Here is a 14,335-nt window from a genome sequence, read left to right on the forward strand (position 1 = left end):
GAGGACGGAAAATGAGCCGGTAATGCGGTGTGCCGCGTCAGCCAGGACTCTGCGGGCGCGCACAAAGGCCGGCGTGGAAAGTCTACACACTTGCTGGCAGAGCGGTGCCCAAGGAATGCTGCGATGCTCCTTTGCCATGAAGAAAGCGCTTGTTTCTCCAGCCCACAGTGCGGTTTGGCCAGAGCCCCCCTCTGCCGTACCCCCCACCCCCACCAATCCAGGTTTCTTTAGCCCGCCCCATGCTTAGAGCTCAAGTAAAGAATGCTAGTTTCAGCTTGTCCCAGCCAAGTTTTGTGTCTTGAGCAAGAAAATACCTTCCACGGCGATCCTGTGCATCGTCCATTTTGGAATTTTACTCCCCCACAGCCTGTGAAGTCCATACCGAACCCCACCACCCCCCACAGGGTGTTCATTTCACGAGTCTGAATTTTGTCATTGAGCACTAGGGACTGATTGTTAAAGATCCTGATAGTGCAGGCCTCGTAATGGCTGTCAGTTCCATTATAATGTTTTATTTCCCCTCAGTGCACGTAGCAAGGTATTTTGACATGTGTATCATGAATAAACCTGGATTGTATAAAATGGCCACAGACTTCAGGCAATGCTGGAATGCTCTGCAAGTTTTTCCACTCCTGTTTCCGGCTTCCACCAAGAAGCGGAGAGGTCCATCTGAGGTCCGAAATAAAAACCCTCGGAGAGTATCTGCGGAATGCCATCATGGCGTTGGCCGTTTATTAGCAACCCAGCTGCTGACCACCGTCGAAGCACATCTATTAAAAAAAAAGGAAACAGAAATGGCTACATGATTGGCACCCCGTGTGAGTGGAGCTGCTTGCCTCCGTTTGGGCACCTGACAGCTTCAGCCAGCAACAGGAGATGTGCAGGTACAGGTCATGTGGAGTTACACCTGAGAAGCTGTGGTGTTTTCTGAGCATGTCTGGAATACACTATACAGCTCCACTAAGTAGATTTAATAACGTCCGTCTCTGGCTTAAAATGTGTCTTTTAAAGATGAATGCAAAAACAATAGAAAGAGGTGCATGTAAGTTCTTTGGGAATGTCTTGTAGTTTCAGTTAGAATGGAGGCATTTGAATATAATGTAACTGTTACACTCTAAAGCAACATAAGACCATGCAACTGCCCATGACTACTTCCAGCAATAGTTCCAGTATTTTATCAATATCTAGCTTGGAGGTTAAACTGAGGTTGTGAATGTTGGTAGACATAGGACCCTGTCAACACTGGAGGTTAACATACAAACAGGAGCTATATTATGTCCATGCCACTGGAGATGAATGTTAAAATTGGATCTACGGGAGAAATATTTCCGGCCGAACATGGTGTAATATGCCTGGAGCCCGAAATACGGAGTGTCACTCTTTGATCTCTCCGGCTGCGCCCCAGAGACGAAGGGGGTCCTCTTCCGTGTTGTGCTTCCCTTGGGGCGGAAGAAGCCATGCCCATCCTGAATGTACTTATTGTCAGCTGGGGTATAAGGATCTTACCTGTCGGGGTTGGCTTCTCCGGGTGCTTTTCAGATAGCAGAGAAGCATTTCAAGTGATTGTATGTCACTGAATTCATCAGATCTGTGCCCTTTTAAGTTTAGAGTCACAGACTTTGTCAAGAATTGGTTAAAAATAACTTGGACTTGTTCGTGGTCTGATAAAGGCACTCATCATCATTTGTGTGGATCCCTAATGTACTCACTGAGTAGATTTCAAAGTATTACTGCAGTTTCTGTGGGTGTCGAAAATGTGGCAGTCCAGTGGACGCAGTCCTCATGGGCCGCTGTTTACTGAGCCTCATCGTATGGCATCTTTTTTAACCTTGATCTGCAAGTCGGATTTGGCACATGACCTATTACACAACATAAGAACTATTCAGGAAAAAGGTTACGGACCGTCACCCTCCGCAATCATGTGACTGCCCCTGTCACTGGAAAATGACTCATTCAAAACAGTGGGCTAATCTGGGAGAGGTGGACTTCCTAGTTATACCCTTGAAGCCTTTATCTTTGTAAGCGGTGCCTGTCCGAATTCTTTTTCTTCTGGAAATAAACATGCGTTTGTTCCGTTCCTCTGCATCCACATGAATAGTTTTTCTGGCTGTAGGTGTACCTTGAGTAACTATCTGATTTAATCGCACTAGGGATGTTTTGCCTGAAATGTGTAACAGCATTTTGTGAAAGTGGGTGTTTTGTCTGGCTCTCTCTTTGATGTATTGTTTGCTGTGCTTCCCCAGTGTAGCTGAGTGTAATATCAGACTGGGGTGGTCTGAGGATGGAGTTAATGGCATTGCCAGGGTTACTGGGGATATACTTTCTGTTTCTTCCTTGTTCCCATATCTGAGGACACTGTAGTTACGATCAATTTAATATATAGAGTGCTTTCAGTTTGTGCCAGAGTTGTAACACATGCATTTTTCAAATTTAACACATTATATATATATATATATATATATATATATATATATATATATATATATATATATATATATATATATATATATATATATATATATAAAAAAAAAATCCTTAAATAAATAAATATATAAAAAAATCCTTAAATAAATAAATATATAATATCACTACGGCACAGCTATACCGTTCATGTTATTTTGACTCTCGCCACATAATGTAAAAATAGGCTTTGGCATATAAGGAGTTATTTTAAAACTGCATCTTTCGAATTCATGAAAAGCAGGACCCTAATGCAACACAAAGCACACCAGACCCGGACTCTTACATGAATTGCTGGAGTGAATTACAATCAGTTTTGGTATAATTCTGTTCTGCGCATACTGAAGGTGCAAACTGCATAGTTTGGTCTCTGATTACCACAATTTGCACATTATGCAGAGAACTTTGAACAAACACAGTGGGTTTTCCTTCCCTCTCTCTGAGTCAGTAAGGTGCCCTTATGCTCTGTGTTAAGGTCTGTGTATGTGTTTGCATTTACATTGGGTGTGTCTGTGTCTTCTGTCAGCTATGGTGGGGGTGGGGGGGGGCGGAGACCTACATAGGGATACTGTTGAGTTAAGTCTTAATTTTCACTTTTATATGGAAACTAGTGCTGTCAAATTTTTTTATCAGATTAATCACAGGGTTGCTGTGGATTAATTTCGATTAATCACGATTAAATATCATTAATTTTTACTCTATATTAATCACATTTAATTTTGCATGAGCAAACAGACTCAAGAAAAAAGGGAATATATATGCACTTAACATGTTTATTGAACATCTTAAACATGAGTCAGATGCATTCCATCTGCCACAGAAGTGCAATACCATGGACCCATATCAAAAAGCAAGATATTTTGCTTAGCCAACTTGTCAGATTTAAAGTACCTCAGTTTAAATGGTCTTTATCTTCGTTCGCTTACAATTAGCACGAACTACCGTAAATCCGACAAATAATCCAACTAATCATGAAGTCCAATTCTAGCTCGGTTAATTGCCGTTGTTAGCAATATCAGTTGATAACACATTACGTGCAGTGCTTTACATATAAAACTCCGTAGCAACACATCCACAGATAAGTTGGGCGGTATAGCGTGTGCGACCGATTTAATGAGCCACAAATGAGAAGTAGTGCTTAAACAGTATAAAACTTTCCCTTCTGTTGATAAAGGGCGCAGCCATCTTGGATTCTGAACTCGGGATCCTCTGTGCTGCTCCGAGATATTTCTCGGATCTCAGAGGAACGGGAGCGCATGTCGTCACTTCCGGCTTCAAAACTTCGGAATCCGACTCGGAATACGAGTTCCGAGGGCAAATGGAACGCACTAAAACTGCCTGAAATGGGTTGACAGAGACATTTCAGGGATTTTGAATCATTCTGCGCTGCAGATGGGTTAATTGCGTTAAAATTTTAATCAGATTAATCATGATGATGGATTAATCCGCGTTAACCCGTTAATTTTGACGGCCCTAATGGAAACATAAGCTTTTGTTCCATTCAGATGGCAAATGAACTTTACCTAGTTTAACAAACCATGCTCAGAACCTGCAAGATAGGAAATATTTATTTTGTTCTTGCTAGGTGCTGAGTTTTTGACTCCTGTCAAATTGGTTTATTCATTTAACAAAGGCCTATAGTTACTTATGTTGCTTTGTTAACATGGCCACGGGGGTAAGTACCACAGCATGGAATGGGGGTGTAATGGTGCCCTGTTAAACGATGTACATCAGTGTTTCTGAGCCCAGTCCCCTGGAAACCCCAGACAGTCCATGATTTTGAGCTGGGAGGGAACAAATACTTGGGCCGTCTTTGTTGGTCGCAGAAGACCGGGCAGAGAAACACTGATGTCCATTCAGAGTTAGAAGTGGTGAAGCAAATTAATAAACCAAAGTAAGCAGTCGTTACATTCTCCCACTTACTTCTAGGGTTTGTTCCGTTTCTCCTGCATCAGTGTTGGTTTAAAGCCATTGAAGAATGCTGAGGACGAGTCCTACAGACTGTAGTAGAAAAAAATGCTGCTTCGCATCTGGGAAAACGTAGACTCTAGGAACCTGCTTCTACCGTGTGATGGAGATCTGAACTTAGCATTTCAGGTGAATCTTATAGTGGAAGAGGGAACAGAAGCACCTCATTCTGCAGTGTTTTTGAATGTGGGATCATGTTCCCTTCATATTGGATTTGTGTATCAATCGTCTTAATACAGATGAAGAGAGTCCAAAAATGACCGCATGAATAAATAGCTGCCTTTCTGACTGTGCTGCCCTTCCACTTCTGATTTAGGGTAGATTCTTAAAGCTGGGCTTAGAGGAGGTGTCTGAATGGCAGGGAGCTTTCCTGCAGTGCCCCCATCAGTCCTCTCCGTTAAGTGTGCAATGGCAGCGTGCCGCAAAGGGGAGCCTGGCTTTGCCTTAGATGGAGTTCTTTAGGACAATATGAATCATCCAGGTCTTTCCCTCTCTTATTCCTTTAAATGGTAGCTGGGGAAATCATGCACAGTTACTTCTACAAATGCTGTTTTGGGATCAGTAAGTGATACTTTTCTATAATGCACACTCTGAATTAAAGAAATATTGTATGTGTGATATTTAATGTCTTTGAATAAATTTGTATTTTATGATAAGACAACTGACATTTTTGCACAGGCTTGCATGGTGGCTGTCTAACTAACACCCAGTGTAACTAGTGTGCTGTGCTTGGTAACCTAAGTGTGGTGTGGTGCCCATGTCACCACGGTAATGGCGGCTGTGTGTTCCTGCGCAGGTGCTGAGCCGGTGTTTCCTGAGGGTCATGCAAGTGCACTTCCAGTTCCTGTCACAGGCCTTACAGAAGGGGCAGCCAGTGGCACAGTCCTGCCTGGTGGAGGCCCTGGCGCAGGCCCAGGAGCTACACAGCAGCACCCCTGTCGGGCCCCTGTCCGAGCAGGAGGAGGCCTCGCGGTCCTGGAGAGCTGCAGCAGCGGTATGTGGTTGCATCCCATGATTAACGTGGAGATTTAGTATCGTCACTGTGCTCTTTTTGTTTTTATTAACTTTTTGCCTTTCAAGTTAGGTGGCTTTTTATCGTTATACCATTTACATACAATGGCATGAGAACATTCCACCCAACCCCCCTCCCCTCAAGACCAAGCAGATAGCAAGCGACAAAAAAAAGGATCTGTAATAATTTTCCAAAAACACCTGCTGGTGCAAGTCAAGGAGGTTGGGCTTAAGTCTAGATAAATAAGTGGTGTTGTGCCAATCAATTTAGGAATGCATGTGCCTACCCAATATTTTGTAAAAATGTAACATAAATTAACTGTTCAGTGAGCAAGTGATGTGCCTACTGTTAATACCACATTGCTAAACTTGCAGTAAACTTGCATTCAGGGTAATCTGGCCAATGAGCGAGCTTCCTCTGTTAGATTGCATCTTTTAATCCCCTCATCCCACATCATTCTTGCACATCATCAATGAGTCATCACGTCAACATTTGTCATTTGCTGGACATGTTACAATGTATAATAGTTACATAAAGTTTCCAGGACATTAATATTTGTATACAGTGGTACCTCAGTTCTCGAACTCATTAGGACTCGATCTGAATCGAAGTTCGAAAAAAAATTACCTAGAACTCTATCTGAATCTCAGAAGTCAAACCGTGAACGCCGACCTAAGATAACTTGTACGCGTGGGGAAATGAGTGTTTAATGATGTGTTTAAATCCTAAAAAAAAAAAACATATTTAGGTGTAATTTTTTGGGGCCATTATTCCATTATTTCTTATGGGGAAAATTCGATCACAACTTGAACTTTTTAGGATTCGATCCAGAGTTCTGAACAAATTAAATTCGTATTCCAATGTATTTGTATTTTTAATGTCTTGTATATGGTTTTTAAATGGTGCTTACCCACAAATTTGATTTGCACAATGAGAGGCAGAGAGAGAGAGGCAGAGAGAGAGAGGCAGAGAGAGAGAGGCAGAGAGAGAGAGGCAGAGAGAGAGAGGCAGAGAGAGAGAGGCAGAGAGAGAGAGGCAGAGAGAGAGAGGCAGAGAGAGAGGCAGAGAGAGACTTATCTACCTACTAGGGGTGTGCAAAGCAGCTGGTATTTGTATCTGTATTTGTATTTGTTGAGGGGGGAAAAGTATTTGTATTTGTATTCGTATTCGAGTAAAGTTTTTTTGCGTTGCACTTCTAATTTACGCTATAGTGTAAGTATTCTTTAATTATATCCATTATAATAATTATGGATATGCAGTAGACAGAGTAACTTAAACGTACCATATAACTCCTACAAGTGCATATAATTCGACACAACTACACAAGCATTGTTTTAACCTTTTTAACCAAACGTTAACGTTACTCTGTCAACAGCCTATTGTCTAAATTACCGAGCTAACAGAGCTACGTAAACATAGCGAACATGAGAGCACCTGACTGCAGACGTCAATAATGCAGCGTAATGGAATAATCTCCCGATCAAACTCTGCTTCCCGAAAGTTATAAACTGCCTCCGGAACCCAGTTAAGGTACAAAAATCTATTCAACAAAAATAGTGATACAGTTAAGTCTTTTTTCGCTCAGCCGAGCCTTCTCTGTTGCTGTGTGGAGCAGCCTGTGTCAGTCACCTCTTTTACTCCCCTCCCGACTCCTGAACTCACTCACTCACTCACTCATCCGGGCATGCACTGCGGTCTCAAGAGGAAACGCAGCTTTTTGATATAAGGTTTTTCTTGTTCCCGAATACAAATATTTTTTTAAGTATTTGTTCGAAATAAGTATTAGTAAAAAACACATTATTTGTGCCTTTCCGAATACCGTATTCGGGTTCGGCTCCACCCCTACTACCTACCTATTCAATCAATCAATCAACTGACCCATCAATCCATCCCTGGAGGTAATTTTGGAAAGTCTATATACACACAATACCCGGGTGTGTATCGCAGGACAGTAAAATAAATATGACAGTATCCATAAACCGGCAATAAATAGTAATGCGCCCAGCGCCAGGCAGGGGGGTGGTATTTTAGGCTCAGGTAAGTGGTAATCAAGCCAGCAAAGTGTTCAGTATCATTACAGGCCTGGAAGAGAAGCTGTTGATGAAGCTGGCAAAACTTGCTTGTATTTATTACCACACGATCTCATGTTGTCGTTATACCCAACACAGCACTGCACACGGGCACTTTGGAAACGGCCCCATTTCTTTTTCGGTTCCTTTTGTCACTGATTTGCCTGCAGCTGACTCCATGTCTTTTTTTCTTTTACGGAAGTCTGTTTCGGATTATTTGCCATTTTGAAATTTCCTGTTCTTTCCTTTAAGATCCCTGCTATTAGAGACCTGGTCATACATTCAATTCACTCATCAGATTTATTGTTCTGATTATTATGCAGTTTCACTTCCCCTGGCCGTTAAATCGTAGCAGTTTTGTGTCCCACAGCTAATACGCTAACTGTGCTCCTGTCAGTTTCCCAGTCTGCTTTGCGCTTCATAACGCACAGTGATTTTGGGCAGAGCGTGGCAGGTCCCTGTTTTTATGGATGCTGTCGCTTTCCAGTTGGGGCAGTTTCTGTAGGCGCCAACCCATTGGCCAGTTGGATGCCATCTCTGCATACTGCCCGCTTGCATTCGGCTGTCCTTTCATCTGCTCGCTCTGACAGAGTGGCTGTGTCAGTCAGAGGTAGGGGTGCACCGATTGCAGTTTTCTGGCCGATCAACGATCACCGATCCTTAGGCAACCTTACCTGCCGATCTCGATTTTTTTTTGCCGATCTTGTTTCTTTCATAACTAAAAGACAGTTACTTCAATGTTTCCATTTTTATTGAGTAAATTGATATGAATACTCACAAAACATGAGGTAGTGTCCTCAAATATAAACGAACATATAAATGAGCATTGCTGTTTGAACTACAAAATCATATTTTTTCTTCCAGACTTTAATTTCTCTAATTTTGTAAAAAAAATATATATATATAGCTGTTATGACACACTTGTCCAAAAAATAGGGAGGGAGGCAGCCTGCACTGCACCTCTCTCGGGAATGGGAGAAAAGGCTGATTTAACCCTCTGGGGCCTAGGGGTAGGAAACACACTTTCACTGACTGGGGCATGATCACACATTTCATCACACTTAATTCATGGCAAATAAATTATTTCTTATATATTTGTTTTGCCATTACACTCATCTTTATTTTAATATATATTGTAAATATGTCAGATTTTTGTTAAGTTTGAAATTTGACATCAAAGTATAGACATTGCAAAATGCAGTTTGGAACACTTGCAGAAACATTATAAAAGTACATAGTAAGCAATGCTGGCAGTTTGTTTTGATCCCAGATATCTGATCACCAAAGTCTTGGCTACATGAAGATGACTAAATGGTGTAGATGCAACATTAATTTGGATAAATAAATAAGAAAAACCTAACTCATGTAACTATTTCTGGCTCCTTTCATTGAATATGTAGCAACTTTCATGTGTATGAATGAGCCATTGTCACCTGGCCACGTCCCCAACCCCCTTTTATGGCGCTGAGGGGGATGTATCTGGATCGCGTTTCACCGTTGCGCTGTTAATCAAATTACCATGCGAATGCGATTTGAATACGCGCTAATGCGGCTATTTAGAATGTGAATAGCGATCTTCGGGTGAGAGCGGTACTACACGCCCCCGATGCAGGTAAAACAAAGTAAGATGACATGGTTTACTTTTTTGCCGATTTAACTAAAAACTTTAATACTTCCGACAATGGACGTTTTGAAAAGAAGACAGATTCCGGATTTAGCCAGCGTTTTTTTCATGATTATACATTAAGATTTCAGCGAGATATTTATAAACTGAAATAGACGCGAAAAGTACGCGAAAAGTACGCGATGTCGTCGACGACATACTCGACCCCAAAGAGTTAAAAGCATATAACTAAGATCGGTGGATCTCATGGGAATATGGTCGATTTCTGATCCCCTCAAATTAACGTGATCGAGGCCGATCGATCGGTGCGCCGATCGATCGGTGCACCCCTAGTCAGAGGCCTTTGTTGGAGGGAAGCACAGCCAAACTGCGGTCTCACCACCCTGCATTGCCAGCAAATCCCTTTCTTTTTCTGGCCCAAAGAGGACAAAGGCATGGGGCTTTCCTGGTACCTCAAACCCACTCTCACTGTTCACGATGAGTGGCAAATCCCTGCTAGTTGGAGCGCCCTCCTGCCCTTACTGACGTGCCGTAGAAACATTCACACGCTCCATCACTGCCTTGGTCTGCTGCCAGCCTCCCCATCGAGGTGAGGCAATACGCAGATCAGCATATCCTCCCCGCACGCATGCTAGCTGAGGTGTCAGGTGGGTCACCAGCGATGAGACTGTAGGATGACCCCATGTGACCATTGACGATATTCCTCAGGTCACAGGTCGCCTGAGGGAGAGGGGGCGTGACGGTTCCCTGCCGGGCCTGGAGGTGCGGCAGCTCTTCTGCTCCATTAACACCACCATCCCTGAACACCAGCTGAAAGAACTCAATGTGAAGATTGACAGTGCATTGCAGGTAGGCCGCAGGTGGAGTCTGAAGCCGCGCCCAGCTGGGCTTCGTCTCCTGGAGTGAATCTCAGTACCAAGAATGCAAAGATCATACTTTTGGTCTTGGCACAACTGGTCTTGCTAACTTGTCTCCCAAGAGTGATCTTTGGGCCCAGTAAATCATGGGATTTGTCTCGTTCGATGAGGATGCAACCAATGTATCCTTGATATTTGGGGTGGAGCAAGACCAATATACAGATTTTTACCATCCTCTGTACTTCTGATGTTAAGTGTTGGAACTGGTCTTCAGCAATAGATGGGTACACAAAAACATGAGTACAGTCAAGTACACCCCCAGTTTGGTGTGTTGTGGTGTGTGTCTAGGATTGCAGATGAGTCTTCAGTGATTCAGGCTTTACCAGGCATGGGATGACCCATTCTGTGTGCATTAAAGCCACGCAAGTAGTGAAGGCTTGGGTAGGTATTCATGCGTATGTTAAAACAGAGTCTCTCTGCTTCTGCCAGGTTTATAAAGTGGCGTTGGATGGCCTCGGGTACAGTGAATATGCACTGAAGGCTGGTTTTCACCTTGACCCCAAGGCTATTGAAGAGTCTTTGCAGGTACAGCACCTTCTTTTATATCAATCATATGGTGCTTCAAAGCAGCAAGTCTCATTGTTTATGATTTGAGCCCAGAATCTCTCACTGAGCCCACCAGGCATTCTACATGTTTGGTCATTTTGACCACCAGACAATCTGATTAAGCTAATCGACCAATCCCAAAGGCCATAATTAGTTGAATCAGATTGTCTTTCTAGTGCAGTGTTTCGTAATTCGGTCCTTGGGACCCACAGACAGTCTACACTTTTGCTCCCTACCGGGAGCTGGGAGGGGGCAAAAATGTGGACTGTCTGGCAGGAAGCTCGGGGGGAGCAAATACATGGATTGGTTGTGGGTCCCCAAAGATTGGATTGGGAACTACTGATCTAGTGATATACAACAAATGTATGTAATGGGTATGGACATTGATGGGGAGCTGCCCTTTCTGTGCCACAGGGCTGCTGCAGTGAGGCAGAGGCCCAGCAGGCAGGCCGGCTTCAGACGCTCTCCCAGCCACTGCAGAGTGAGCTACCCACCATTCCTCTTCAGATCGGGCCGCACTTCCTCAAAGGCGTCTCCCTCAGCGAGTCCGTCACAGACAACCTCAAGCTGAAGATGGTACGGCCCGTCGCTTCTCCCTGCCCGCCAGCTGGAATGGAGGGGTGGAGAATGCTAGAGTTTATCTCCAGTGGAAGACAGACACGTGCATGCAGCTGTTCATGTATGATGTGTAGGAGACTAGGAGTCTGGGGGTGCTGTCAAATCTACAGCAAAATATTCTGATTTACACAGACCCAAGGAATGAGGACAGGTGGAACAAATAAATATAAACAATGACAATCACATGACTCTAACCTAACCCCCACTTCCCTTTTTCTCATGGTCTTATTTTACACGATTTTTCACTGCTTATTACATCACCTATGTCAGCCATATTTGTTTGTAGCCATGACTGTAGTACAAATCTGTCTTCATATTAAATTACTTGGTATTATTGCACCGTGGCTTCATTTATGAGTCATGGTTGGTATGAGAGGCACACTGCTAAGAGTTTAATTACTCAGCTGTCAGATTTATTGACTGGCCTGCTGTGATTGGAAACGTTAACCTCCGCCGGTGTGTCTGTCACCCCAGCATGCGACGCTGCAGCTCATCAAAGCGGCAGTGGGGCAGAACGGCGTGGTCTCTCCCGACGACATGCCCGTCTCCCAGGTGCTCACCCAGGTGTGCCCGTCCAGCTGGAGAGGGGCCTGTAAGACGGCCGTGCAGCTTCTCTTCGGCCAGGCGGGACTGGTGAGTCTCAAGGCCCGGCATCTTCGCTGTCACGCTGTTGTTATGAGAGCTGTTACCCAGAGCAGCGTGTGGGACGAGCCCTGTGGTGAAACCCTGGTATTCAGCCTAGCTCCACACCAAAACTGGCAGGTCTTCACACACCCGTAAACGGGGACGGGTTCAAATCCGAGAAATGTGAGGAGGCCGTAGAGCTACTGCGCTGTCCACAAGGAACCAAAAACAGAGTTTGTTGGTGACATCATAGTCCGTAGGTGACACCCGCAGAATTCCGTCAGCCGCAGCCACGGAGGACACACCTGCCGCCCAGAAAACAATGGACCTTCTTCCTGAGGGACAGGAAACCCCGGTCCTGTAACGGGGGGGTGCTTTTTTTTTATATAAAAATGACTCCAGCGCAGGTTTCGGTCCATGAAGATATCCATCTCTACCTGCAGTGACTCAGGCAGCTGAAATGTCGTTTGTTTGGATGTAGATTTAAAAAAAAAAAAAAAAAAAAAACAAAGAATTTGCTCCGTCTCTCACACTTATCTTGCACTTGTTTCTGGTCACTCATTGGACGCTTCCAGCCTCAGGTGCAAGATTGACACAATCACAAGGGAGTGCTCAGAAGTCACACGGCAGAGGACTTGGTCCAATAGAGAGCTAGCCGTTCTCCGTCCATCTTTGGCTCCCTCTTCTCTCTGCCTCACCTTGGTCCAAGGGCCCGTGGCTGGGTGACTTGGTTAATCAGCAGCATCAGGCAGTTTTGGTCACCATGTGGTACTTCACGGTACTGACACTCATGTGACCACGCCATTATGGAGATGTCACCTTGACATGAAAAACTTTAGACTTTTGTCCTTGCAGAGAATGGTGATTTAATATCTTGCATGTTCTGCGTGTTTGTGGATAGGTGGTGGTTGACACGGCTCATTTTGACAACAAGGAGGCCTACGCTCCCCACATTACCCTTGAAGAGTCCAGAATTGTGGTGCAGGTCCCTTCAACATGGTAAAAAAAAACAAAAAAAAACAAACAGTTCTGGGTTAACAGCAGTATGGGAACCTTAATGTGATGGTTCTGAATGTGTACTCTGCAGGTGCCTGAAGGAGGATCCGGCTACAATGTCCCTTCTTCAGCGCAGCCTGGACCCAGAGAAGACCCTGGGCCTGGTGGATGTGTTGTACACCGCCATTTTTGACCTCAGCCGGTGGAGGGAGCGCAGGTAGCAATAAAGATGGGTAAAATGGGGGGGGGGGGGCAGCAGAGATTGCATTATGGTTGGACCCCATCTAAGTAAAGCTGGCAGAGTGGTTTGTGATTATTTGCGTGGTGCCACAGCGTAGTGCCCAGGCGTAACTCTCCACCCCTCTGGCCTCTGAAAGGGAGCAGGGCCTGCCCACCATCCAGATGCAGCTACAGAGGGAGAGCGCAGAGGGTGCGGAGCTGGCACACCTGCCCTCTGGAAATGGGCCCAAGTCCTCCGGGGGGCTGCCCAGGACCATCTCCAGGCTCACCTCCAAGCTCACCAAGAAGAGTTCGTCCTCTGGGACCCAGGGGGGCAGCTGCTCCCTCCACAGCACCCCGTCCCGTAGCGGTTTCACCGGCGCCGGCGCTGAGGACAAGGCCAAACCTCTGGGTGGCAACGACAGCAGGCTGCAGGCCACCCCCGCGCCGGGGAGTTTGCCATGCAGCCCGGAGCCCGGCTCCCCGTGCGGCCCCTCCAATGGTCACGAGTCCCACAACAAGGGCATGAACCTGCCCACGGACCAGGAGATGCAGGATGTCATCGACTTCCTCTCAGGGTTCAACATGAGCAAGTCCCAGCACGCCTCCCCGCTGGCGAAGAGGAGGAACTCAGTGGCGTCGGCCAGCGCCGCCGAGCTGAAGCCCCCCTCCGGGGCCACCCCCCCTACCTCGGTGGGGTCTCACGGCAGCATGCAGCCCCTGGGCCAAAGGACGCCTCAGCCGACCTCCCAGCAGGCCATGCAGTATTACCAGCATCTGCTTCAGCCCATTGGTCAGCAGCCCCAGCTGTCTTCACAGCAGCAGCAGCAGCAGCAGCAGCAGCAGAGAGGCTCAAGCAAGTGGCTGAGCAGCTCCACCCAGCACCCGGTGCAAAGCCCCCCGACGGGCATCTCCCCCATCGGCCACCAGGGCCAGTGGGGAGGGCCCGGCCTTCCCAACCTCAGCTCGGACCTGTACAGCCTAGGCCTGGTCAGCAGCTACATGGATGGCGTCATATCAGAGATGCTGGGCCAGAAACCCCAGAGCCCCCGTAACAACACGTGGCCCAATCTGGAGCAGAGTGATGTGGGCTTCGGCGCTCTTGGGGACGCCCTGCCATTCGACCCGGCAGGTGAGTGCACTGTCGTGGTCTCCGATGCCCTGTGTCCTTCCCAGGGATTTATCACACCACAGGTGACACTGCAGGGATGTTATTAAAAAGAAATGAGTCACTTAAGGGAGGAAGTGTAACCAAAAAAAATGCACCAAGTGAGTATTAGGG

General features: G+C 45.8%; 1 protein-coding gene across 2 annotated transcripts in view; it reads left to right on the forward strand.

Moving 5' to 3' along the window:
* Positions 1 to 14,335, forward strand: part of LOC111848213 (granule associated Rac and RHOG effector protein 1-like) — a 34,476-nt gene that overhangs the window by 14,419 nt on the left and 5,722 nt on the right. For both annotated transcript variants that reach the window (XM_023820044.2, XM_023820045.2), the window contains exons 3-10: positions 5,225 to 5,422; positions 9,842 to 9,982; positions 10,480 to 10,575; positions 11,011 to 11,172; positions 11,689 to 11,847; positions 12,740 to 12,837; positions 12,926 to 13,051; positions 13,212 to 14,185. In XM_023820044.2, coding sequence (XP_023675812.2) covers positions 5,225 to 5,422; positions 9,842 to 9,982; positions 10,480 to 10,575; positions 11,011 to 11,172; positions 11,689 to 11,847; positions 12,740 to 12,837; positions 12,926 to 13,051; positions 13,212 to 14,185 — 1,954 coding nt within the window. The remainder of the gene's footprint in view (positions 1 to 5,224; positions 5,423 to 9,841; positions 9,983 to 10,479; positions 10,576 to 11,010; positions 11,173 to 11,688; positions 11,848 to 12,739; positions 12,838 to 12,925; positions 13,052 to 13,211; positions 14,186 to 14,335) is intronic.

The sequence above is a fragment of the Paramormyrops kingsleyae genome, chromosome 13 (genome assembly GCF_048594095.1).
Source record: "Paramormyrops kingsleyae isolate MSU_618 chromosome 13, PKINGS_0.4, whole genome shotgun sequence".
NCBI lineage: Eukaryota > Metazoa > Chordata > Actinopteri > Osteoglossiformes > Mormyridae > Paramormyrops > Paramormyrops kingsleyae.